At 44.9% G+C, this 26,302-nt stretch overlaps 3 protein-coding genes across 10 annotated transcripts in view; 2 read left to right on the forward strand and 1 right to left on the reverse strand.

Moving 5' to 3' along the window:
• PTK2 (protein tyrosine kinase 2) overlaps positions 1 to 1,806 on the forward strand; it is a 188,316-nt gene extending 186,510 nt beyond the window's left edge. For all 8 annotated transcript variants that reach the window (XM_054295768.1, XM_054295777.1, XM_054295724.1 and 5 more), the window contains one exon: positions 599 to 1,806. In XM_054295768.1, the coding sequence (XP_054151743.1) occupies positions 599 to 808 (210 nt within the window). In that variant the 3' untranslated portion in view covers positions 809 to 1,806. The remainder of the gene's footprint in view (positions 1 to 598) is intronic.
• Positions 1,807 to 2,470: 664 nt separating this feature from the next.
• On the reverse strand, positions 2,471 to 3,778 carry RPLP1 (ribosomal protein lateral stalk subunit P1). The gene is made up of 4 exons (XM_054292835.1): positions 3,585 to 3,778; positions 3,406 to 3,480; positions 3,182 to 3,299; positions 2,471 to 2,591 (listed from the first exon to the last, which is right to left on the reverse strand). Exons 1-4 carry the CDS (start codon positions 3,654 to 3,656, stop codon positions 2,512 to 2,514), a joined length of 345 nt encoding a protein of 114 aa, XP_054148810.1. The 5' UTR covers positions 3,657 to 3,778; the 3' UTR covers positions 2,471 to 2,511.
• Positions 3,779 to 13,563: 9,785 nt separating this feature from the next.
• The window catches only part of AGO2 (argonaute RISC catalytic component 2), a 47,104-nt gene continuing 34,365 nt past the window's right edge, over positions 13,564 to 26,302 (forward strand). Inside the window, exon 1 of the mRNA XM_054270258.1 lies at positions 13,564 to 13,639. Within this exon, the coding sequence (XP_054126233.1) occupies positions 13,609 to 13,639 (31 nt within the window). The 5' untranslated portion in view covers positions 13,564 to 13,608. The remainder of the gene's footprint in view (positions 13,640 to 26,302) is intronic.

The following is a 26,302-nucleotide window of genomic DNA, read 5'->3' on the forward strand; positions in this document are numbered from 1 at the left end:
AAACCCCAGTATTCCACAGCAGGGCATCAGCTGAGGGTTAATTCTTAGTGCAGATGTCACCTGTCATTTGCTTGCACATCAAGTCACCGAACAGGTAATTGAGCAGAGCTTGGTACAGCTGGAAGGTTGTCTGTAGTTCTGGATGAGGAGTGACTGAGAGCTTTCAATGAAGTTCGTAATTAAAACAATTTTCCTCCAAACCTTGAATGAGTGTGGTTCTGTGAGTGCCATCTCAGAGGTTCATGCTGACTTAGCTGTGTGCTTAAGGAACCTACATCTGCCTTCTTGTTTCATTTTTAGAGCTGCTTCTCTGCTTTAGAGCTGCTTCAGTAGTAAAAAGAGTAAAGCTGACAAGAACCTGAAAACCCATTACAGGCTGTTAATGCCAAGTTGTGGTTTAAAATCCAGTACTTGGGTCTTGGTGCTGTTTAGCAGTGGGTGGCTCAGCAGGTTGATGTCAAATTCCATCTGCTGCTCCCCGTGGTGTTGCAGAAACAGCCCAGCTGCAGTCAGGGATCAGCAGGGGCTGTGGCTCTGTGGAATTGCTGTGAGTGCAGGGTTTCAAACCCCCAGGGCTGATGGAGTTGTCTCATTGCAGATTGAGATGGCACAGAAGCTGCTGAACTCGGACCTGGCCGAGCTCATCAACAAGATGAAGCTGGCCCAGCAGTACGTCATGACCAGCCTGCAGCAGGAGTACAAGAAGCAAATGCTGACGGCTGCTCACGCCCTGGCTGTGGATGCCAAAAACCTGCTGGATGTCATTGATCAAGCCAGACTGAAAATCAGCCAGTCCAGACCGCACTAAGCACTGAGGGAAGAGCATCGTCAGCCTCGGAATTCTGCTCGCGCCAGGATGTTCCTTCACCTTCCACCAGCAGTGAGGATTCACCCAGCGCAGTCCTGGCCGCCCCCTGGGGGTCTCTCATTGCAACAGTTGAAGCGAGTGGCTCTGCTGGAGCCGGGCTGGCTTCGGGCCGTGGTTAGCAGCAGCTGAGTTTGTACAGGAGCCCTCGGAGCTGGGGCACGGGGCAGTCACTCCATCATGGCACGGGACACGCTTCGCACCGAGCTGCCACCATTGAGCTGCCCCCGGGCCACGGAGCCAAAACTGTTGGAGCAGCAGATGGGAGAAAGATATTGTGAAGTGAAGAATTCGGGGAAACCTCAGGGCTGAGAATTCTTGCCCACAGTATATGAACTATCCAGACTGGAATTTTTTTTATTAGAACACTTACGTCGCAATATGCTAATCACGATTTACAGAGAAAGAATAAAAAGCTATATTTTCAAGACTTCAGTCATTTCAAGACAAACTAAAGCCCTCTTCATCTTCCTGCCTTTTACTTTGACGTGACTGTGTGAAGCATTTGTTTGGAACTAGCTGTAGGACACAACTGAACACTCGAGTTTTTCACCAGGATAATGTGCCAGTTCTTTTGTAGCAATGTTGTTTTCCTTGGAAGTGAAAATGCTGCTTTGTACCAGAGCAATTCAGAGCTGCATTTAGAGGAGACCTGTAACCATTCATGTCCCCCATTTTTATATAATTTATAAAGACAGATTAAAGCCATGATGACTATTTTAAACCCACTGTAGAGTTAACTAACCCATCCTTTTGTCTATCTTGCCTGGGAGGAGTTACAGTAGAGCAGTGTAATTAGATTTTCCTTGGTTTTCCAGTTATGCCATCTATTCTGTTAAAATAAAAACCACACTCCCTTTTTGCTGTTGAGGGATATAAATTATTCTCAGGAAGAATATAATGAACTGTACAGTTACTTTGACCTATTAAAAAGGTGTTACCAGTGAAACTCTGACTCTTTATTTCATGTGTGTGCACTGCAAAAGAATTCTTCCCTGGGTACCTGTGTCTTTTTAAAAATGAGTTGATAATACAAATACCACCATTCTGTCATGAAGTTGTTTTGTAAATGTAAAAGGTGGGACAGTGCAGAGTCTATCAGTGCTTGTGCAACAATCCCCCTCCACAACTTTGGTGTCTCTTACACACCTGGAATTCTGTAATGCCTCAAATGCTTTGGAATACCCACTTGGAACATGACTCTTCCCTTGTTTACTGCTCTGAAAAAGTCCTGTTCAGAAGTTATTTATGAAATTCATGCCTTTTAAGAGCTCCTTTCCATTGCAGTGTGACGTCACCTCCCACACCAGGTAAATACATCCTGTACCTTCCACAACCTCAGCCCTTCACCTGAGCATTGCAGAATTTTCCCCACTGTGAAAAGCCCCTGGCCCTGCTGTGCCACAGCTGTCACCACACCCCTGCTCACTGGGATTTCATCCCTCCCTCCATCCACAGGCTGTGGGTGCCTTTTAGAGCTTTAACTGTTCTTGTGAAATACCAAAAAACTGACAGGGGAAGCTGTAAAGCCCCAGCTGAGCACTCATGACAGCAGTTTCAGGAGCTGCAGGTAACCTGGCCACAAACATCCACCTGAGACAAGAGTACAAGCAGATGTTCTTTATTACAGGCTGGTACAAAACTAATTAGTCAAAAAGACCAAAGCCCATGTCATCATCAGATTCCTCTGATTCTTCCTTCTTTTCCTCTTCTTTCTTCTCCTCAGCTGGAAAAGAAACAGATTTATATTTCAATTTATCAGCTCACAGAAGTCACTTGTCACAAAAGGTGTCACATGCAATGATTAACATCAAGTAGTCCTAAAACCTAAGCCAGCAGCCCAAGAATGTTGTTTGTGCTATTAGCAAAGTGGTTTTGTTCAGAATTAATTTCCAGCAAACCCGAAAAATTTTGAGAAGATGCTGATGCTCTGATCCTGATGACACAAAGAGCAGTTTTAATTCTGAGGGAACACTAATCATGTGCAATGCTCCCTTTCTCAAGGGGAGGGCGTACTTTTCTCCGGAACACTCACGCACACCGCATGGCAGAAACCACACGTGAACAGCTCCTGTACCACTCACACCCTCTGCATGGCAGAACCCACATGCCAACAGCTCCTGGAACTGGTGCTTGCAAAGCTGCGGCTGCCCCATCCCTGGAAGTGTTGGATGGGGCTCTGAACAGCCCAGTGTAGAGGACGGTGTCCCTGCCCACGGCAGGAGGTTGCAAAGAGATGGCCATAAAGCTCTTCCTAACTCAAGCCATTCCACGGATCCGCGTTCCGCGCCTCGGTCGGACGCGGCCGCCACTTACCGGGGGCGGCTCCGCCGGCGGGCGCGGCACCGCCCGCGGGAGCGGCGGCAGCCGGAGCCCCGCCACCGCCCGCTCCCACGTTACAGATCAGGCTCCCGATGTCAATGTTCGCCAGCGCCTGCAGGGAACGACAAGCGGCAGCGAAGCCTCGTTAATACGGGCGGGAGGAGCGCTGGGGAGCCCCACACGCCGCCCCCGCCCGGCCCGCGACCCCTCTCGCCCACCTTGGCGAAGAGCCCCGGCCAGAAAGGCTCCACGTTCACTCCGGCTGCCTTGATGAGCGCGTTGATCTTGTCCTCCTGCAACGAGACAGCGGCGCTCAGAGCCCGCCCGGCCCGGCCCGGCGCGACCCCTCAGGCGGCCATGCCGCGCGGCCGCCGCCATCTTGTGCGGCCGCACTCACCGTCACGGTGACCTCGTCGTCGTGCAGGATGAGGGCGGAGTAGATGCAGGCGAGCTCGGAGACGGAGGCCATGGCGGGGCGCGGTGCTGGTCGCCGGGTGGTTCGGCCTTAGCTTCGTACGAAGGACTCAGCACCTTGGGCCGCCGCGGAGCGAAAGGGGCCGGGCTTCGCGGCGCGGATTTATAATGGCGATGCGCGTTGCGTCATCGGTGACGTCACCCCGTGACCCGCCGCGCATGGCCGGTGCCCGCGCGCGCTCCCTGCCTCCCTCAGCGCCCTCACGGGGAATAATTCACCCTAAAACCGAGAATGGCGCCGGGTCCGGCCGCTCCCCCATCCCTGCCAGCCCTAGCCGTGCCCGGAGTGCCACATCCCCACTGCTTTTGTATCCCTCCACTACCCTGGGTGAAAACTCTGGTGAGGCCATTTTTCCAGGATCCAAACTAAAGCTCCCTGGCACAGCTTGAGGGGCCCAAGCCCTCCTCCCCTACAGCTACTTCAGGTGTCACTGCCTCGCTTAAACACTCCGTTTTCTGTATGTAATAAAACGGGGAGAAAAGGTGCTGAATAAGCCCTTGGTACAGGATTGTGTATTGTGATTTTTTTCCACCCAAACGTGAGCAAGAACTTCTTTCCCATCAGTGACCAAGCGCTGAACAGATCGCCCAGAGAGGGTGTGGGGTCTCCCTCACTGGAGATATTCCAGCACTGTCTGCCCACAATCCTGAGCCTCTGCTGGAGCAGGGAGGTGGCACCAGGTGACCCCACTGTGGTCCCTTCCAACCTCCTCATTCTGTGGTTCTGGGATTCTGATGAGCCTGAGCAAATTCCAGAGTTTTGCTCCAACGGCATCATTGGATTGTGAAAAATGAATGTTCTCTGGGTTTTATTTTGTGTCTTCTTGACAGATATGTGTTTGATGAGTCTCAGCTCAGTGGCTGGGCAGATCATGGAACAGCTTTCCTGCAAGCTGTGCTGGGGCACTCCTGGAGGACATGGAGGGGATTTGGGACAGCCACGGCTCCATCAAGGTCAAGTCCTGCTTGATCAACTGAGGGGCCTTCTATGATGGAGTGACTGTGCAAAACGCCAGTCACTTGTTCTTAAAATTTTAAAAGTTTAATAGTAATAAAATGGTTATAAAAATAGCAATATAATTAGCGTAATAATAATTTGGACAATTTGGATTATGACAATATGAGACAATAGAAACAAAAGGTTATGGAAGTCCGGGTACTTTTTTTGGGCAGCATAAGCCCAAAAAAGGACACACGTTAACAGAGGATTAACCCTTAAAAACAACAGCTTGTTGCATGTTCATACACCTCATACATGATGCATAAATTCCATTCAAACACAGGATTCTGTCTGGTCAGTGCCAACTTCTTTCTCTTAATCCTGACGTCGTGTTCATGGCTGAGCAAGTCAGGAAGAAGTTCATTTCTTCTGATAATGGAGCAATAAATTCTCTTTCTCTGAAAGATTTAGGTGTCCTGTGGCTGCTATCTGGTGTGAGTACCTCATTCCTTTCCTAAAAAAATATCTCACGTACATAGTTTCTATTTTAACATTATGTTATAACCTAAACCATATTTAACACACTACTTAAAAAAATTAATTCAGCATAACTTTCTAACATAACACATATAATATTCACTTTAATATTTGCAAAAAGCCAATAATAAAATACACATTTTTCTCATGTTCTGATGAGCCCGAGCAAATTCCAGAGTTTTGCTCCAACAGCATCATCGGATTATGAAAAATGAATGTTCTCTGGGTTTTATTTTGTGTCTTCTTGGCAGATGTGCATTTGATGAGCCTCACCTTGGAGGCAGATCATGGAAGAGATTTCCTAGAAGCTGTGCTGGAGGACATTGAGGGGATTTGGGACAGCCAGGACTCCATCAAGGTCAAGTCCTGCTTGATCAACTGAGGGAGCTTCTATGACGGAGTGACCACATGGAATGAACATGGGAAGGTCTATGGATTTCATCTGTCTGGGCTTCTATAAAGCCTTTAGCACAGTCCCACACAACATCCTTCTGTCTAATTGGAGAGAGATGGGGTTTATGGATGGGCAGTTTGTGGATAAGGAATTGGCTGGGTGCTCACACCTACAGTGCAGTGATTGACCCAATGTCCAGATGGAGATCAGTGATGTGTCCCTCAGCTCTGTTTGGCACCATTATGATTTAAAGTCTTCATCAAAGACGTGAACAGAGGGATCAGGTGCACCCTCAGCAGATTTGCAGATAACTCCAAGCTGAGTGGTGTGGCTGACATGCCTGAGGGACAGGATTCCATCCAGGCTGGACTCGGCTCTGAACAACCTGTTCTAGGTGAAGATATTCCTGTGCACTGCAGTGGGGCTGGGCTGTCTCACCCTCAAAGGTCCCTTCCAACACAAACCAAATAAGTAAAATTAAAAAAAAAATAAGCTTAAGTAAAATTATTCCAAAAAATGCAAAAAGCTTGAAATTTTAGAATCCTAAAATGACAACTTTCTATTACCAACAAAGTGTATCCAGCCTGCTTTTGTAGTGCTCCTTTATAGAAATCTCAGGATTTATTAGGCCATTACCAGTGAAAACTGAGGTAGGCAAGAGGGACTTTACTCTTGTATCCATCCCTTCCTACGGATCAGAAACAACTGAGAATTTCACTAAACAAAGATCTAACACTACTCACTGCTGGAGATGATAAATGCACAGTGATGCAGTGCATAATTTGGGGGTGTTTATCCCTATTAGTGGAGTCAACAGCTCTGAATTTAAGCATTTCCTTAAACTTCCTCTTCAAGGCACAGGACAATTGTCTACATTTTTATACCTAACTCAAAGCACAAATAAAAGCACCTTTTCAGTGGGATTAAATATCCAGGAACCTCTGTCATTGCTGGGTGCTTAAGGATGGGATTTCACAGGGACTTCACAGTGTGAGCCTCACTCCAGGGCTGCCAAAGCCCTCAGAGCTGTCCCAGTGCTCCATGAGATGATGATCTGACTGAAAAGTAGCAGCAGAGAAATAAGATTCCTTTTCAATCAAATAAACTTGCAAATGTTGCTGGCCTGGGAGATGAGCACTGGAAGTGTGCAGGCAGTCAACAAAATTGTATGTTTAATAAGACATGGTTTTGTAACAGTTCTGATATAACAGTCCTTAAGCTAAAAGTTGTTAGAAATGCTGATGGGCTGTTAAAAAATAAAAGATGAAGACCTAAAATTTAAATGTGACATTCACATAAGCTTAGGCTTTGGTTGGCAAAGATGTTAATTAAATGAGATTTGCCTGCATCCTTGCTTCATGGCTGTCTTGCTGCATCTATTGAGTGACACTGAAAGAGCTGCTCTGTAGGAGCCCAGAAGAAAGTTCTGATGAAAACAAATCACTGTGTAAAAGAAAGCAAAAAAACAAAAGAAACCCCAGTTTTGCTGTTTCCTAAAGCTTTTGGAAGCCTGGATATGTGATCAGGATTGCTGATTAATAAAGCTTAATTAATAAAGCTGGATAATAAAGCAGACCAAGGGTCTAGAAATTTGCAGTGGAAATTTTTCACCTCTGATCCTGTAACTGTCTGTACTTTTACTGTCTAACACATCACCATCCTTTTGGAGCAGAAGTCTCTGTTCTGGATGAATCTACAGCATATAGATGGAGGCTTAAAAAAAAAAAAAACCAAACCAACAATGCCCCTTACATTCTGTGTATTCTGCTATTCCAGGGCAGTGAGTTATTCCCAGGCTGGTGAGGTTTAGGAGGATGATCCAGCTGTGTATCAGGCGGCTGCAGGATCACACAGGGCTCTCTTCATGATAAACAAAACAAGTGACTTGGCTGGGAAAGTTCCCTGGGGTGGATATTTGACACTTGGAGGATGGATGGTGAGGAGCAGTGGCAGAGATCTGGCTGGAGGTGCCTGTGCATTGCCAAGGAAGATGAGAACATCAGCAGGATCTGTCACTATCATACCCAAAGCAGTCAGCCCTTAGCACCTCACCCTGAATTCACTGTGTGATGTTCACACAGAGCTGATGCTGAGTGTTAGAACATGATAGAACATGACCAAGGCCACTGGTGGTCACCAAAGTGGTCAGACTCAAGAGGTCTTTACCAAGGAGAGTTGAAGTTCTTTTTTCTTGTCCTTGCTTAACTATTTTGTTGCTGCTTTTAACCTTCCTGAGGTGATTCTTGTCTCCTTAAGTCTCGGGATCTCTCCCTGGTCAGTGACCGTGAGAAAAGTTCGAAAGTCTCTTTTCCCAGCCTGGCACTCAAAGAAGGAGTCAGAGCTCTTCATTTCTCAGTCTCAAGGTTGTTGTTTATTGTTCCTTATCTATAAAATATTTTCTCCTGTCCAGCTGAGGTCCTCTCAGCAAGACAGTCCAGGCACTCTGCCTGTTCCTGGGGCAGTGTTATGCCTTTATACTAAAAACTACATATACAATGTTTACAATTACTTTCCAATACCTATCACCTATGTCAGACAGTGAGCTTCTAGTCTAAACCAATCTAAAACCAACATCACAGCAGAAGGTGGAGGCCAAGAAGAAGAAAGAGAAAGGCTGGACATGCCCAGATTCCTCCATCTGGCCCCCCTGAACCCCCATTCTAAAAACCCCCAAATCTACTTTTTCACCTTGTGATAAATTCAGTCATTCTACTTAAACTGTTTGTGGCTTGCAGATCTTCATCTAAGGTGGGTAACTTGCTCCATGGATCATAATCAAAACCACAGGAGCATTTTGGGCTCTGTGCCAGGGTCTCTGAGCCCCCAGCAGGGGCCCTGGCTGCTCAGGACAGCCAGAGGGATGTCCTGGGTTCTGACACTTAAGTTGCCTCTCTCCAGCTCCCAAGGCTGCAACTTCTCAGTGACCAAAGGCAAAGTGTGGCCAGCAGGACCAGGGCAGCGATTGCCCCCTGTACTCAGCACTGGAGAGGCCACACCTCGAGTGCTGGGCTCAGATTTGGGTACAAAAAGGACATTGGAGCCTGTCTGAAGAACAGGAACAAAGCTGGGGAGGGAAGGAGCTGCCTGACAGGAGGCTGAAGGCAGGTGGGGGTTGGTCTCTTCTAATGCTAGGATGAGAGAAAATTACCTCAAGATGTGCTCAGGGAAGTTTAGATTCACTATAAAGAAAAAGTTCTGCATGGAAAGGATGGTCAAGCATTGGAATAGGCTGCCAGGGAAGGGATTGAGCCAAGAACCTGGGAGGTATTTAAAAGACATCTAGATGTGGCACTTAGGGACATTAGGGCTTTTTTCTTGGTGAACAGTCTCAGGTACACCATTACTTCTTTTATCTTCTTTTTGGAAAGTCCTTTTGTTCCTAGTTGGGTTTTTTTTGTTTTTGTTTTGTTTTGTTTTGTTTTTGTGGGGGGTTTTTTGGGGTTTTTATTTTGGTTGGTTGGTTGGCTGGTTTTGTTTTTGTGGGGGTTTTGTTTGGTTTTGTGGGTTTTTTTGTTTGGTTGGTTTTTTTGTTTTGGTTTGGGTTTTTTCCCCCTTGTAACAAGGTCATTACAATAAAGAACAAAACTCTGGTACTTCTTGAAACTGTAACAACCAGTGTGTGTAGCACATCCCCAATAGGTGGTGCTGCATCTTTTCCATCAAGTTGAATTGTTACATTGTTGATCCTGATCACCTGGAAAAATTGTCTTTTTGAATGAACTGAAGTTAGTAATCTAATGACAATTAGTTGTTTTGTTTTGTTCTGTTTTTTTAGAAATTATTATTGCAATTCATTTGAGAAAATAAGTGAAATGCAGCTTTGTAGCTTGGTAGTTGGGATAGTTATCTGATTATAGAAACTCAAAAAGAAATTATTTTGGTCCCTCAACCTTGGATTAATTGTGGATAAATATTTAATTTTTAAAATAACAAACAATTCCTGAGCAGGGGACCAGAACCCTCAAAGTCTTTGTAAAATGTGAACACTTTAGGGCACAGAGCCATGGACTTCTTCACTTTGGTTCTGATTTTAAATTCTTATGTAAAGCAGAATGCAGAATATGTGACAGGTCTCATGCATGTACTCCAGGATAACATCTTAAAAGTTAGGCCAGTTGAGAGATGGAAAATATAAGCCTGAATCCCCTCCAAGTCAAGAATAAAATTTACATCTTCCAGCTCTGAGTGAAAATTTTTGCTATCATTGTAATCAATGTATCATTGTAATCACTGACTGTCAGACATTTATAAACTCTGGGGGGGTTTAAAATTAATTCCATTTAAAATGGGAATAGTTGTTACTTAGGGAGATCAAGTTATGTTTTCTCATCAAAAGAAAAGCTCTATCATTTGTCACTGGCCTATTTGTATATAAAATATTTTCCCTAAATTGCTGCCACTGCTATAAAGGATTTTTAAATGCTGCTCCTAAATACCATCTTTGCTTCCAGAATTATGAGAATGTGCTTTTTTCCAAAATTAATAATTTCTTCTGTGACAGATATCAGTTCTGGGAAATGTCATCTTGAAATACAGCAGTTAAGACAGGTATTGTGCCCAACAATCACTCTTTTTTTTTTCTTTAGAAAACCCTAATTTTAAGCATTTAAGCAGCTGTTCTTACACTACTATATAATTGTTAATACAGCATATAAAGACCATGCTTAAAAGAATGCTGTTATAGAGCTTTCAAACCTCTCTTTCAGAACAAACCTTTTCAAGAACTGGAGCCTTTTTTGGGTGAAATGGCCCAGTAAGACATAATTAGGTTTCACTGTGCTCCAAAACAGCAGTTGTGAGTGACAGAAAGCATTGGAAATGAAGCAAGTGACATGGCCCAAAATGAGTGTGTGAACAGAGGCAGAAGAGAGCTGGAAGTCTCTTTCCTCAGCTGCACAGAAATGCTGCTGGAACTGCTCAGTACCATGAAAATATACCTGAGGAACAGCAGCACTTCCACATGGGAAAACTGCTTAAATAAAACAATTTAATTTGATATTTAGCTGACTGTGCAGTTCTACAGTCTTGTATGAACAGTGACAAATGCTTTTGCTTATTAAGTGCTAAATCCAGAGAAATCAGCTTTAAATCAGTACAAGAATGTTGCACTCTAGGAGGTTTGAGGCATTCATTGCCATTTTTAGATCTCTGATTTTTAGGGAACTTCTGAAATCGATTGCAGAGGATTCTGTGGAGCCAGAAGGAAGTGTGGGATGAGTATTTAGTGTTTTGTAAAACCTCCCCTTATATTTCACCTGTCTTGTGATGCTTGTTAGCTTATTATTTTCAAACTGCTACCACAGTACCAGAGTCGACTTGTAGGTTCAGCATATGTCAGTGCTGATAGCCAGGGTGACCAAATTAATCCAGTGAACATTTCCAGAAAGTTGTCAGTGTGTTTTATCCCCTTTTCTTTCTTAAATGCAGGTCTAACAGGCACAAGAGTATGTCTAATGTTAGAGAAAGTTACATTCCTAATCAGGTTGAAGAGACTGGCTTAAATATAGCATCAAAAATTAGATGTTGATACAGAAACTGCATATTTTTCTCCTGCCACCTCAGCAGAAAGGCCAAATGTGCCTCAGATAATTCTCTTCTGGCTCTTGTTTTTGGGGATTTTCCCCCATACACCCTCTTTTTCAGCCTCTAGTAAGGTTATATACCAGAAATTATTGGTGGTTGTGAAAAAATGTTACCCAGTTCCTCACAGGAAGGAAAACAGCAACCCCTTTGCCAGCTCCTTTGTTTATCTTTTTGCTAGAGCTGCTTGGCTTTCCTTTAAAACTAAAGTTGACCCATAATTTTGTCCTTTATTTGTTTATAGTTATGGGTAAATCTTTACTTTCCAGCAATTTGAGAAGCCTGGAATGGAGACAAATCCAAAATCACTCCAGTGGAAACTGCAGTGGTGACTCTGGTTTCAGGAACAGCTCCCTTGAAGTGAAAGCTGAGCTGTTAACAGCAGCCCTGGAATATCTGTGAGTATGACCCAAAGGGGAGAGTAAATACTTTGGAACAGTGAGATGCTTCTGTATCACTTGAGATGTGACCTGATGAAGGATATTAATTGGATAAAATACAAGCTGTATGTTTGCCTTGCTCTCTGGCAGATAATACTTGGTGAAGGAATTCAGTTGACCTTGATGGGGCTTGACTGTTCTGGGTTAAAAACTGCATGAATTTTTTAAAGGCTTCCACATCAACATGGAGGAGGGGATTGAAAGTATAGATCACGGCTGTGCTGGAACTCTGGAGGTAACTCCAGTGGAAGGGAGCATCATTAACTTGCTTTTTGCCTCCTTAGCAAGTTTAACTTTATTTTTCCTACTTTTTTTCTGAAAGGAAGATGTACTAATTAGGTGACTACAAAAGGATGACAGTTCCTGCAGGAATTATCATCTCTGATGTGGAATCACAGAATTGTTTAAGTTGGAAAATACATTTAAGATCAAGTTCCAGCCATTTACCCAGCACTGCCAAGCCCATCACTAACCCATATCCCCACGTGCCACATCCACGTATTTTAAATTCCTCAAGGGATATCTCCAGGGTCTCAGTGCATCATACTGATCACTCTGCCTCTTTCATATCCTTTCTAGTTTGTTTTCCCCACTACATTATCTGGTGGTACTAAACTTTACACGTGTACAGTACCAGACATTATCTGCTTGACAAGGACAATAAGGCAACCCCACCACAGCTGGGTTTCACAGATATGACTAAAAGTGGATATGGGAATTCAAGAGGAAACTGAGCTGAGGTTTTTAGAGCAACAGGAGGAATAAAAGAATATAAACAAACAAATCCAAATTTAATTCAAGATCCAGCAGTATGTGTAATACCGATGTAATTCCAGCATACCTTTCAAACATGTAGTAGGGAGAGGTAGTGGAGAGAGTGCTAGAGGCACTAAGTCATTTTCCAATGTCTCACTGAAAGCCACAGGATGACAGAACATAGTCTTAAACTGTACCAGGGGAGGTTTAGGCTGGACTTTAAGAGGAGTTTCTTCACAGCAAGGGTGATTAAACATTGGAATGGACTGCCCAGGGTGGTGCTGGAGTCACCAGCCCTGGAGGTGTTTAAAGACTGGAAATGGCACTCCGTGCTCTCGTCCGGTGATGTCCGGTCATAGGCTGGACTCGGTGACCTCCCAGGACTTTTCCAACCTGGCTGATTCTGTGACTCTGCGGGCAGAGTTCAGGCGGAGGCTGCGGGCTGGGATCGGGGGCTGCAGGCAGGGATCGGGGGCTGCAGGCTGGGATCGGGGGACTGCAGCAGGGATCGGGGGCTGCAGGCTCAGGTTGGGATCGGGGGCTGCAGGCAGGAATCGGGGGCTGCAGGCTGGGATCGGGGGCTGCAGGCTGGGATCGGGGGCTGCAGGTTGGGATCGGGGGCTGCAGGCTGGGACCGGGGGCTGCAGGCTGGGATCGGGGGGCTGCAGGCTGGGATCGGGGGCTGCAGGCTGGGACCGGGGGTTGCAGCAGGGATCGGGGGCTGCAGGCAGGGATCGGGGGCTGCAGGCAGGGATCGGGGGCTGCAGGCTGGGATCGAGGGCTGCAGGCAGGGATCGGGGGCTGCAGGCAGGGATCGGGGGCTGCAGGCTCAGGTTGGGATCGGGGGCTGCAGGCAGGGATCGGGGGCTCTAGGCTGCGATCGGGGGCTGTGCAGGCTGGGATCGGGGGCTGCAGCAGGGATCGGGGGCTGCAGCAGGGACCGGGGCCCCTGGGCTCGGCAGCGCTCCGATCTCCGTCCCGCTGCCGCGGCCGCTTCCCGCCCGCCCGGCCGGAGGGCGGAGCGCCCCTTCCCCGTGACCCCGCGGCTCCTCCTCCTCCCCTCCCCGCTCCTCAGTGCCGACGAGTAACCTGGATTCCCGGCCCTCCTCCTCCTCCCTCTTTCTTTTTTTTTTTTTTTTTTTTCTTCTCCTCTCCCCTTTTCTTTTCCTCCCCCCTCCCCTTTCCTTCCTCCTCCTCCTCCCCTTCCCCCGACAGCGTAGCCGGGGCTCGGGCTCGCTCCCTCCCCCGTGCCCTCCCCTGGAGCCGCCGCCGCTGCCTCCGCCGCCGCACACACGGAGACATGTACCCGGGAGCCCCCTCCGCCGGACCCGGTGAGCTTTGCCCGGGTTTGTTTCCCTCCTCCGCTCCCCCCGGAGCGGCTTTCCCGGTCCGTGCCCGTGGGGAGCCCCGGGAGCGCCTCGTCCCCCCCCGGCTCGGGCCTGGCTGGAGCGGCGGCCGCGCTGGCTGGGGGAGGAAGGAGGGTCAGGGCGCCGCCGCCACCTCGGGCAGGGCCGCGTGTCCGGAGGCCCCTCTGAGGGGAGGGTCGCCTTCCCTGCCCCGCTCCCCCCTCCCTCTGCCGAGCCCTGAGGCCGGCGCGGCTCCCGCTGCGGACCGGGGTCTCCATTTCCTCTCTCCCTACTCCATCCTGGGATTCCCGGCTGGCCGCGTGTTCGCCGGCGGCCGCGCCGCGATCGTTGCGCTGGGGAAGCGCCCGCATGTCGGGAGGGCTGCGAGAGGGGAGGGCTGCCCTAGGTGTCCTCAGGCTCGCTCTGTGTGGGAGCAAAGGAAAGGTGGATCTGCAAAAAGGGTTAGCACCTCTCTTAGGGACGTTTAGTATCACTTTGGGGAAATACACGTTAATACTGTGCGAGTTTGTGCAGTTCATGTCAGACAATGTTTTCTCCTTTTTAGTGTTAGGCTGTTTCTGCGGTGAGAAATCTTATGTAGAAACAACAGTGTTTGGGTGACTGGCACCTAGTTTTCTTTTAGAAAAGTTTAAAAATAAATGGAACTTTATGCAGTTGCTCTCAATTGCTTTGCATAAAATTTCTTTGCTTAGAGGGATAATCTAGCAGGGACTGGTGTAGGGAAATACAGGACCTGTAACTGAGATGTCTTTTAGTGCTCCTCTTACATACAGATGCTTCTCTAAAAGCATTCATATCTTGGGATCCACAATTAGGTGTTGGGGGTTTTTTTGGCTTTTTTTTTTTCTCTCTGACTTGGTTCTCCTGAAGGGGCAATAATTAGGAAAGATAATTAGGAATATTGTTTTCCTCTTGAAGCACAGTTGCTCTGTTTTTACTTTCTCACCGGGCTCTTGCTGGCACAGCAGGCAGACCGGTCTCTACAGCTCTGTGTCCCCAGACTGATGTTGAAGGTCCTGCTTTCATGTGTGACACCATTTGCACATTTCAGCGCCAATAACGTAGGACTAGAGATGTAATCCTTTGGTTTTTGGTGTCGGCACAGGTTCACTTTCAGTTTACAGGTGCTCATGGTGGCTCACATCGGGCTGTTGCTGTGTTCACCTCCTGGCGATAGATCTTGTTCGAAATTGTGCTTAAGGAGACAGATAATTAAAAATATTACCAGCATATGGGCTGGGAGTAGTTTCATGTGTGGGAGTCTCTTTATCTTTATTTACTCTCTATCCGATCCTGCCAGTTTCCCTTTCGCTTGGAATGATCTCGCAGCTGGTGGCTGCTGTTTGCCATCAGGGACCCACGTTCGGTGTGTAGGAATTTTTTCCCCTAACTGGAACAAAAGTAGCAGTATCAAGCTCCTGCCGCTGCTGTGCTTTCACCAAGTTCTGGCTGGCTCTGTGTTGTCACCGCTGTGTCCGGCCGAGCTCACCTCGTGCCTTGTTTACTTCCGAGTTTATCGGGGTGGCTCAGCCCTTTCCCCGGGCATTGGCCGGGCTGGGAGCTGCGGGTGGTTCCGCACATGGGGAGCGAGGCTCTGCTTCCTTCCTGTGCAGTCATCCCCGGGCAGCCCCGGCAGCTTCCTGCTCCACACGCCAGGCATCGTGGAGATTTTTTATTGTGGATATTCTGTTTTATTACAGCGAGGAACTGTGAAGTCCTCTGCCACATGTCAATCTGAAAACTACAAACCCACCGTGTGTGAAATCCTGCCCGGAGCAGAGAGCACGAGTGTGGTTTCCAGCCCCTCACCGAGGCAGGGCTGCTGTGAACACAGCCGAGAGCTGCAGCCTCTCCAGGTCTGTCAGCCCATCCTTGACACCAGGGACAGGCTCCATTCATCTCTGCTCTGTCCTGCTGATGCTCAGGAGCTGCTTTTCCCTCCCAGTTCGTGTCCAGACTGGGCTCTGCAGCCGAGCCCATCCCTGGGTGCCCCTGGTGCTGGCCTGCTGCCAGGGGAGCCGCTCAATTTGCCACAGGGTTTGCTATTTTAGTCTTAATTCTTTTTCTGGAAACAGTATCAAGCAAGTTAGGAGGCCATGTCTGACTGATTTCAAAACATCGCTGCTGAACGTGCAAAGTTTGTTCAAACATGCTGTTGTGTCAGGAGTAAGGTGGGGTTTTGTACATGAAGGGGTGTACATTTCGTACACCACGAAATCGCTTTTTCCATAATTAGGAAATTAATGATCCCTTTTTGCTTTTTCCCAAATACTGTCTGAGTTCTTGACGTGGTGTTGAATTTGCTGTGACATTGTGTCCATACCCTTTTTTTAGCTTCAGGAAAGTGTGAAAAGTCAAGAATCTGAAAATCTGAGAGGGAATTCTTCTTTTGCAGAAAAAGCTTGATACTGCTACTTTTTGGTGTACTGTTTTTAGAAGGAAGAACAGAAAAATGTCATAATAAAAGTACTGTCATTCAGTTAAAAGACTTGATTAAAAGCTGCATAAACTGCTGGAACTTCTAGGTCTTAATGTATTTATTAATTCTAAAATTGCACACAGATTTATCTTTTATTTTTTGAAAGGATACTAGCTTGATGTTGAGGGTCCTAATTTATTTTTGAAATAGCAATTGTCTGAAAAAGAGTGTGAAGTTGATTACAGCTTTGCATGTGAAATACCAATTTTTTTTCTCTAGCACAAAAGCCGACTTTATTAAATTAGTGGAACTAAAGTTATTTTCTTGTCATTTAGTTTTAAGTTACCCTTTAAAAATTGTGAATAGACTGTAGAAACTTTTATAAGTCTGTTTTAGTTTTCAGTGCAGGTACTTGTTTTTACCTTCCATATATTTGCTTGAAGATTTTGGATGTTAGATGTTGATTCTCTTTGGGAGTCTTCAGTCTTAAAATGTGGTGCAGGAAAGGATGTGCTTATGCCTTAACTGGGGTAGTAGAAATGGCAATTTTTATATCTTCATCTGCTTGAATTTAATCCACCAGTGTCCTCTTACCTTGTGTTTCAGTGGCAGTGCATGTTTCCCCTGTACAGCCTGTTAAAGGTGTGTTTTTCTTTTCTTAAAAAAATATTTTTCTGCTCTCTTGGGGGTGGATGTGGACCTGTCTTACCCTGCTGCTGCTATCACAGAGTCATCCAGTTTCTTTGGCTTAATTTTAGACCATAAATAGATGCTGAAATTCCTGGTAAGCTGCCACACAAAGAAGAAGGAATGAAAACTTTGTATGCAACCTCAGCTCTCTTCTTTTTTGCTAAAATTGAAATTGCATTTGACAAAGTTACAGCCTGGAAAACACAGCATGACTTTTTCAAATGTGTTGCTGTCATGACCAATATATTTTCGTAAGGAAAGAAAAATTCTATATCATTCTGTTGCCTCAGATAACGGGGTTGTCTTCAGGTGGCTTAAAGAGGAGGTGGTTTGATGGAAAGATAATTGGTGGTGTCAGATGTGACACCAAACTTTCTCCTTTCCTCGGTGAACTGAGCTATGCTATTTGCTATTGAAAAGTGAAACATCTTTTTCTGCAGTGATTCTCATGCTGACTTTGCAGTTGCATGGCATTTTGTGCACTTATTTTTACTTCATCTTGAAGTTTTTCACTTTTGCAGAATTGTTGTGTGCTGGTACATATTTAGTGGTGCATTGGAATGTACAGAAGCAGTGCAGAGAACACCAAACCTTCCTGACTTCCAGGAAAGTTCTTTTTTCGCAATTTGCAGCCCTTCCTTCACTGCTATCCCCACCAGTCTGCCTCTCTTTCACAGAAGGGTGGAAAAGGGATGTAAATGCTTTAATTCAGTAAGAAAAAATCCCTTAGATGATCATCTGATGTTCTTGTATCCCTTAGAACTGTATAGGAGGGAGAGATTTCTCCATTTCAGAAACCAACCCTTCTAAACACTTCTGGCCTTCCAGAAATCACAGGAATCAGCCAATGAACACAGTAAACTTCTGCTAAATTGGCTCTGCAAACCCAGATAGTTTTAACTAATTAGGAACTTTACATGCCTGCTGAAAGTTCTGTTCATGTTGGCTAAGCCTGTCCTGACAACAGCTTCACAAACTTGTCAGTATTTGGGTGTTTTGCTTCCCTTACTTGATATTTATGCAAAATACCTGGTCCTGTTTTTAGTGATGAAGTTTCTAATATTCAGCCTATCAGAAATGATATCTAAATCTCTAAATCAAGAAAAGTCAGCCTCCAGTATCTTATTTTTGGTAAGTTATGAACTAGAGGGGAAAAAAAAAGGCTGGTGGAAAATATTACGTAGTTTTGACTGTAGTGGCTGTGGGTAGGGATCTGTTCCATGCATTGTCCAATTAATTTGTTTTAGTATCTTGCTTCCTCTCTGATGTACTCACAAAGAGCCCACTAGAATGTAAAATGTCTCTTATCCTATTGACTGGGGAAGCACAGCCCTTTGGGTTCAGTGCAAAGGGATTTTTGGTTGGGGTTTTTTTCCCCCCACATAGATTGTAGTACACAACTTGAAAATTTCATTGCACATTTTATACTGCAGAAATTGGGAAAAGACAGAGCTGGATAGTATCCATCCCAGGTAAACTGAATTTGTGTAGTGCCTGTCATGTTTTACACCAGAGCTGTAATTTGTGAGTCCCTGTGGTGCAGCCATTTCTAAGAAGCTGTGCTTTGAAGAGACTTTCTAGTACTGCCCAGGAAGTGGAGACTGAGGTGCTGCCTGTATTTTTATATACTCAGGCCTGTTTTAATCAGTGCTTTTAGCCTGTTTAGGGAGCACCACAGATCAGTGCAATTCATTTTAACCTCTCTATTTTAATTGTTTTGCTTTTATTGTTCTCTTTTCAGAACAATATTTGGTGTTTACAAATAACAAGTTTTTGTGTGAGCATTATTTCATCTGTTTCTGTACTCTGTCTTTGCATTTCATATTAAGCAAAATTGCCTCTCCTAAATGCCCTGCTTTGTAGCTGTGCTGCAGCTGTGAAGCCACGTGGCACCTGGTGTCCAGGCTTTCTAGGAAGGAAAGTTTTGCTTGGTTTTATTTTTTTTTTTTTTTAATATTTTTTTTACTGTATGACTTCACAAAACAGGACCCAGCCAAAGTGGAAGCAACCCATTGATTTAGATGGGAAAATACTGTGGATCCTGGAATAATCAAGTCAGCCCAAGGCTTGCTTTGAGGTTTTTCTTTTGAATTGGGTACTCATTGAGCTGTCCACAGTGCTACCAAATTTTGTTACTGTCGTGAAAGGGATTTGTTTATTTTTTTAATCACAGGTGTGGTGAGAGTGGTTTGTTGTAATTTGTAATTTGTTTGTCCTGTTCTATTTTTTCACTTGTGTTCTGTCTTGTGTGGGAGTTTATTGCCCTCTGCAGTGAAAATGTTGGGGACCAGGTCCCAACATTAATAAGTCTGGAGTCATGCAAGTCTCTGTCTTTGGGAGCAGCATTAAAATATTTAACTTCTCAGAGATGCAGAATAACTCCATTTATGGGCTCTACATCTGCAGTTTTGAGCCCTACAGTTTTTCCCAAAAGCTCTCCTGGCACAACCTGACTGAATTCCCTTGTACAAGCTGCTTTATAATCAGAAGGTGGAGAATATTCTTAATAAAATATGTGTGAGTTCTGAAGACTGTGTGTTTAAACAGTACATGAATTTATTGTCTCCTTGTGTCACTTCCAGCCTGTGTTGGGTGTGACACAAGCAGATGGAGAGCAAAACTGCAATTTTCTTTTTTTTTTGAGAAGTAAACTAATCTCAGCATATTATTTTGGGAAGCTTGAAAATACACTTCTGAAACTTATCAAGTGTATCAAGTGATATTTATGATTTTGTATGTAGTCTAGGAAAAAAACAACTCTTTTGTGCCTTGGCAGTGTTGGGCACCGTGGGTGGCTCTGTTTGAGCTGCTCATGTCAGAAAATTGCAACTTTTTGTCTCAGCAATGCTTTTTTATGTTCCTAGTTTACTCATTAAATTTACACAAGAGCTTATTAATGTGAGAAAATAATGAAATTTTAATTTTAATTTAGTAGTAGGAAGTGTGTGTGGATGTGCTAATTTAGATTTATTTTAAATAAGCCAATTTTAGGAGAATTCCCAAGAGTGGAGGTTTCACTGGCTTAGCTAGATCAATCAAAAAATTGTTTGAAGTTAAACCTGTCATGTAGATGAATAAAACTTTAAAACATAATTATTACTGGGGCCTCATTATATACCTTCTGAAACTTGTTTAGCAAGTGTTTGCTATTAAGGGCCAGGCATCTGTTCATAGAGAGGGTGAGTTCCTGTCTAAATGTTGCTGTGTTCTTGACTTTGATAATGAGCTTCTTTCTCTGTCCTTTCATACAGCTTGTGCTTTGCACTGAATGCTCCCTTTCTGCTGGTTTTTGTGGCCTTTTTTTATTAATTTCTCTGTTGGTTTTACACTCTTGCCCCATCCTCCTCCTCCATCAGATCAGAAATCCTCATGGAGCACAAGGCTTTGGGAGAGCAGGGGGTTTCTCTTATTTGTGGTTTTTTACTGCCAGTGAAACAGAAACTTTCTCAAATTATGTTGTCAACTTCAGCTCTGCTAAATATTTCTGTTGTGAAACAGAACTCTCTCTACTGAGAGACATGGGTTTAAATAGAAAACCCCAAAAACCACCAACCCTCCAAACCATAAGCAAAACAAAAAATAAAACAGAGCAGAAATCCAGGTTCATGTAGAAATGACAATGCAGAGGAATTAATTTCTCAGTGAACCAGTGCATTTCATTTTGGGAAGAGCTTCAGTGTTTAATGAGGGATTTTTTAGGAATAACTCATAGGATTCAGAATATTTGCATAAGGGTGTGTTGTTTAAAAGTCAGAGCTCCTTTCAGGAGGAGGAAACTTCCTACCAGGGCAGGGAAATGAAGCTTTGTTGTCTGGGTCTCCATATGTGATAAGAACACACTAGTGGTGGTTTTTTCCTAATTGTTTGACTTGCAAATTCCCATTAATGCCAAATTTCAGCGAGGCCTCTCTGTATCAAACTTTTATGTGGCTTTTTTAATGTTTCACAGCTGAGTTTTAGTTTGTATCAGGTAATATGAGAACATCAGATGCTTACAAGAAGCAGGTGAAGGAAAAAACCCTGAGGTGTAATGGAAAAAAAAAATTCTGATAGGGGACTTGTGCTGCCAGCCCACACTCTGTAATAGCTCAGTTATTCCATGATTAGGAGCCTGCATTTTGCCCTCTCTGCAGTGATGCTGGAAACCACAGCCCTATCTCTGGAAACCGCAGGAGATGCTGCTGCATGTTGAAGATGCTGCTACAGCTGCTTCCACTGTCTGAAATGATAAAATAAAGCATAACCTTGGTTCTTAGCTGGGAATTTTCTATTCTGAACCTAAACCACGAGAGTGTTCATGTGTTCTGTAGATTAATCCAGTGTGGGTATGGGAAAAGATTGTTTTTTTCCCAAGGAAGACATGACTACTTCTGAATTACAGCTCTGCAGTTGAGTTTTGTATATTAAAAACTGTTAAGGAATGAAAACAACTTAATTTGTATTTTTACATTTTGCACAAAAGCACTGCCAGCCAAAGCCTGTGTGAGTATGAAATGTGCTTGCAAAGGTACAGCTCAAAGCAGAACCATCCCAACTTCTTTCTTTAGTTAGCTGAGCACAAATCCCTTCTGTATTTCATTAAGTTGTGCACAATGCAAATCCCACAGGGAACGTGGATCTGGGGCCTCTGTGGCACCAGCTCCCAGCTCATGGAAAACCATGCCAGTGGCCGTGGAACAGAGCCTGAGCCATGAAACTCATAAATTCAGTGGAGCTGGTGGGCACTGGTGGCTCTGGAAATGCAGGAGGAGAGGATGGGGTGATGGTGGGGGAGCAGCACTGCTGAGAGCTCTGACTCTGCTTTGGGGGATTTGATCTCTCCAGCATCCTCTCGTGGGCTGCAGTGCAGAGAGCAGTTCTTACTGTGTCTGAGCAGGACAAAAATCATCTCCTTCACTCTCTCCCAGGGTGAGCTGTGCAGCCCTGGAGGTGCAGAGTGGTGGCAGCTGGGTGTGCAGGTGTGGAAGTGCCTAAAGATGGGGCTGGGTGTCCCTGCTGAGCTCAGCTCTGCACCTGCAGCACTGGATTCACTGTGGCTCCTGGGGACTGGATGGAATTGCTTGTCAGTAATGGAAACCTCAGGCTGTGTGTTAAATTTTTTGGGAGGCTCAATCCTGATGGATGAAGAAGTCATGCTGTACCAGCCTCAATAGTGACCCCAAACCAAACCAAGTAAAGCCAGTGCAGGGTGGGTTGGGCTGTTCCCTACACACCTGTGCAGTTCCAAGTGTCTGCTAGTACAGGAGGAGGGGGAGCCACATTTCTTTCCTATCCTAAATGCAAACAAGGGGTAAGGGAAGCATGATGTGGGATGATGAATATGGAATTTCTGGTCTTACCTTCTCTGGAGGAGAAGCAGCCTGAAGGGAGCAATAGGTGCTAGTAGGTGTTTTGTTTGTTTTTGTTCCCTCTTAAAATATGTGTTTATTCACTTTGGGTCTATTGAAATGGCAAAGAACAGAGGTATTGAATGGAGGCATTGCTTTTTATGAATGCAGAAAATACCATTATATTCTGTATTTCAAATTGTTAGGAAAGACATCTGGAGTTAGTTCAGCATCATTTTCTAAGGCATGGAAAAGAGAATGAATCATGATGGTCAAATGTGATAAAAAGCACTAAGAATGTTCTCCATTTCCCCCTTCATTGAGTAGAAGCTTGTCTGAAGATGGAGTTATTTTGTACTTTGAATTCACATTTAACTTCAAACTGGGCTGCTGACTTGTGGGTAAGCCATAAGCATCCCTCCATTGTTTGGCTGAGGCTCTTTATTTGGATGACTTTATTCAAGCTGCAGCTTGTAATTAAAAGCATTTCTCTGGCCCTTAAGGAGGGTTCTGGTAGGACTTGGTCAAATTCCATGTGCAGGGATAGGTTAAAGCACCTGGTTTGTGAGCAGTGAGGGTGGAAGTTCTGCACTTTGGGTGCTCTGGGGGTGCTCTGCCACTGCTCACCCCACTTGCAGGTGGTGAGAAGCAGCTTGTTGGTATTCAGAAATTTGGAGGCTGACTTGGAAGGTCAAGGCTGCAAGGAGAATGTGGTAGGAAAGCAGAGTACTAACATTTGGTGCCTTTTGCTGTTGACATTGTCCAGAAGCAGCTTGTGGGCTGGAAAGAGCCTTTCTGCTGGAGCCTTGATCTCTTCCATTCTGCTTTCTGCTGCAGCCTTGATCTCCTCCTCTTCAGTTCTTTTGTTCTTGCATATTCCTCTTTGAAATGTGGTCCTGACTTTAAAGCGGGCTGGATTGAAGTCTGGCTTCTCCCTTTGATGTGTGACTGCAGCTCACACCTCTGGTGTCTGGGGTGATGCTGCTCTCAGTGATCACATCACTTCTGGCACTCTGAAAAGGGCCTGTCTGTGTCCCACAGAGGTCAGAAAGGCATCAGGGTAACCAAGGGAGCTGCAGGTCTCTAACTGGTTACTTATTCCAGACAAAATCATCACAGAATGGGTTGGGCTGCACCTCTGGAGATCATCCTGTCCAACCTGCCTGCCATGGGCAGGGACATCTTTCAGGAGGTAAAAGGGTTGAGTTGGAAGTTAATCTTGCATGAATTCTTTCACAGGAAGTGCCCATTATTCAATAAAATGATGTCTGGAGTAATCTGCTGAACATAATGAGATTACAGTTATGAGGGCAGTGCTGTTTATCCAATACTTTCACTTTTGTTGAGGTATTTAGTTTCATACTACAGCACTAAGAACCTGGAAGCAATCTGGCAGAGCAGCATCAAACATCTCAGTGCTCATGCAAGGGCCTTAAAATATCACCAAATGTGAGGACAGCTCCTTCATTTCTGCTCATCAATATTAAGCCAGTCCTTTTGCTTGTAGCCCACTTTGACACATGCAATGTGCTGTGCTTAGAAAGTGTGGTAGCTGCTCACTGAGAGACCAGAAGAACCTTTTGAGTGGGGTTTTGACAAAAATGACAACTGAAAATCTGATTACATCATTCCTCTGCTCTCCTTGTGGCTTGTTGAGTTCTTGGAGATTAATGTTACCTCTGTAACATTTTTGTTGTGCATTATCTAATCGAGAATGTTATAGCTTGACTGAAGAGCTTCTGGTTTCCAGGCTCTAAAACATCCTTAATGAGCAGCAGTCAGACTTACAGGTCCCATATAGATTCCTCTGCCCCTAAAATATCAAGGGACTGTGAGCTGCAGCTTTGGGTTTCCCTTATCTCACAGAAAACACTGCCAGCCTCTCTCCTATCGTTCCCTAACGGTTCTTAACAGAAAACCAGAAGTTAAACTTCTTTATAAAGCCCAGACAGTCAGAAAACTTGTAGAGAGCCCCAAGTTTTTCTTTAGTTGGGTCCTAAAAAGAAAAGGCTGAACTCCCTCTAATTTTTTTTTTTTGTTCTGTTTATGTGTGACTGGAATACATAAAAACTCAGCACAGATCCTATCACAGATCTGTTCTGGGTGTTTTCCACATTCTTTCTGAATTCCTTCTGTTACTGGTAGTTGAATAACTATTTGTGGAAATCCTGTTTCCCCTGGTGTGGGGTGTCCCCTTTCCAAGTCTCCCTTTCTCCCACTTCAAAGGGCACTTCCAGGAGGGGACAATGACCCTTGGGCACTGAGGGAAGGAGCCTGTGGCACACCAGGAGGGGTGCAGGGAATCAGGTGGGCTCAGCCTTAGGAAGAGGAGGGGAAGGGGTGATCTCAGGAACCTTTGGAGCAGATGGAGCCAGTCCTGTGGCAGGTACACCCGAGCAGGGCAGAAGCTGGAGCACAGGAAACTCCAGCTGAGTAGAAGGCAAGTTTATTTTATCATGGGGGTGAAACAGATTGTAGAGGTGTTGTGGAAACTCTGTTCTTTAAGATATTCAAAACTTGACAAGTCAGCCTGGCCTCTTCCCACCTATTTGCTCTGTGCTCCTGATCCTCTGCTCCTCTGCAGCAGCTGCTGGAGGGTGTTCCTTTGCCAGCCTGGGTTCTTTTTAACCTGTGCATGATGAACACATTTGTCATTTGATTTATTTCTTGCAGTTCTGGAGGCAAAATAGCTGCTCAGTAGTTGAGGACAAGTTATTAAATCCCTCTTTTTGCCTAAAGAGCATCCTCTCTGTGTCTGTGTGATATCATCAGACACTGACCTGGAGGCAGCAGTGAATGTGCTCAGTGGTTGTTCCTGAAACACCTTCAGTGATGATCTGGAAGAGCAGCCCCATTATCTGATATTGGAAACCTTAACCCAAAGTGATGCTTTCAAACAAAGCTTCCTTCACCTTGGTTTCATTTGGAGATTTTAGAAAAATGGTTTTAGAGAATCTTCCCCTTGGCACATGTAGATTGCATGAGCCCAATGCTAAAACCTACTGAGAGTTGTGAAAACATCACCTGGTTATTAAATATGAGTTAGGACTTGCCACACAAGGAAACTTATTGATATAATTGCACTGGGGTAATTATGCTCAGATGATTTCCTGTGTCAACAAGCCCTTCCATGCAACTTGTTTGGCCCCTTCTTATTTAGAAACTCATTAGGCCTCTGCCTGCACATTAACATTGCATAATTCTTTGCTAAAAAATCTCCAGTGTGCAACTTTCATGCTGACTTAACTGAGCAGGCCAGCAGTTAAGCTTTAAAAAATGGTGAAAGACAAAAGAAATGAATGTTCCAAGTCTGGGAAATGGTTCATGGAGCACATGGTGCTGGAAAACCATCATTGCATAATTGTGTGGATTTTAGAGTGGAAGCTTGTCAGAGTGTGTGGCTCATTCACACCTTTTATAGACTGGGAGTGTCTTGGCCTGCTCACTCCCTGAGTCACTTCTATCTCTGATTTTGATCCTCAGTAATGGGCAGCAGTAAGAGCAGCCAGCCTTGTGTTCACAATAGTTTTCAATTTGCAAAAATTATTTTTACTAGCACAGCATTTCTATGATTATCCAGATTTCCTCTACTGCCACCTTTCCCCCCCCTCTCTTTTGACAGAGTAATTGTGCTTGATTGCTAATTTGATTTCATAAAACTGCCACAAGACTGTTATTTTTCTGATATCTGTCTTTTCCAGATTTTTTTTTTGGTGGAAATTGCTGCTTTTAAGATTGATAGCTATGAACATTTTGTTTATGTAAATGGGATGAATTATAATAGGAAGTCTGGTTTCTTTCCTGATAAAAGTAAGCCTAAAGACAGCATGTGGGCACCTCATTATTCCACACCCAGCTCACCTTAATTCACACCTTGAAAATGTGGCTCTTGATGGTCTCAATCATCATATCAAGGCTGAAATGCTCTCATTATTCATTTTATCATCTGGCAAATGAGATGATAAAATCTATCCATCCAATTCTTACCCCATGGATGCTCCAGTTTATTAGTCTTCCATCTTTTTTCTAGTCCCTTCTTTCCTTGACAGATCTTTAAAACTAAAATCCAGGAATACATGTGGATTTTCCAATGCTTTGAAAACAGTCTCCAGAAGCAGCATCTGTGCTCATGAAGGTGTCTATGCATGAATTTTGGCAGGTTTCCCTGGGCAGGTCATCACTTCCAGCTCA

Source organism: Melozone crissalis, unplaced genomic scaffold, assembly GCF_028551555.1.
Source record: "Melozone crissalis strain CALT ecotype California unplaced genomic scaffold, PUWL_Pcris_2 ptg000002l_1, whole genome shotgun sequence".
Lineage (NCBI taxonomy): Eukaryota > Metazoa > Chordata > Aves > Passeriformes > Passerellidae > Melozone > Melozone crissalis.

Coding starts and splice junctions, on each gene's coding strand:
- RPLP1 (XM_054292835.1), bottom strand. CDS start 3,656: ATGGCCTCCGTCTCCGAGCTCGCCTGCATCTACTCCGCCCTCATCCTG. Junction 3,300..3,405: donor GGCCGGGGCTCTTCGCCAAG/GTGGGCGAGAGG, acceptor CGTTCCCTGCAG/GCGCTGGCGAACATTGACAT. Junction 2,592..3,181: donor CGCCGGCGGAGCCGCCCCCG/GTAAGTGGCGGC, acceptor TTTCTTTTCCAG/CTGAGGAGAAGAAAGAAGAG.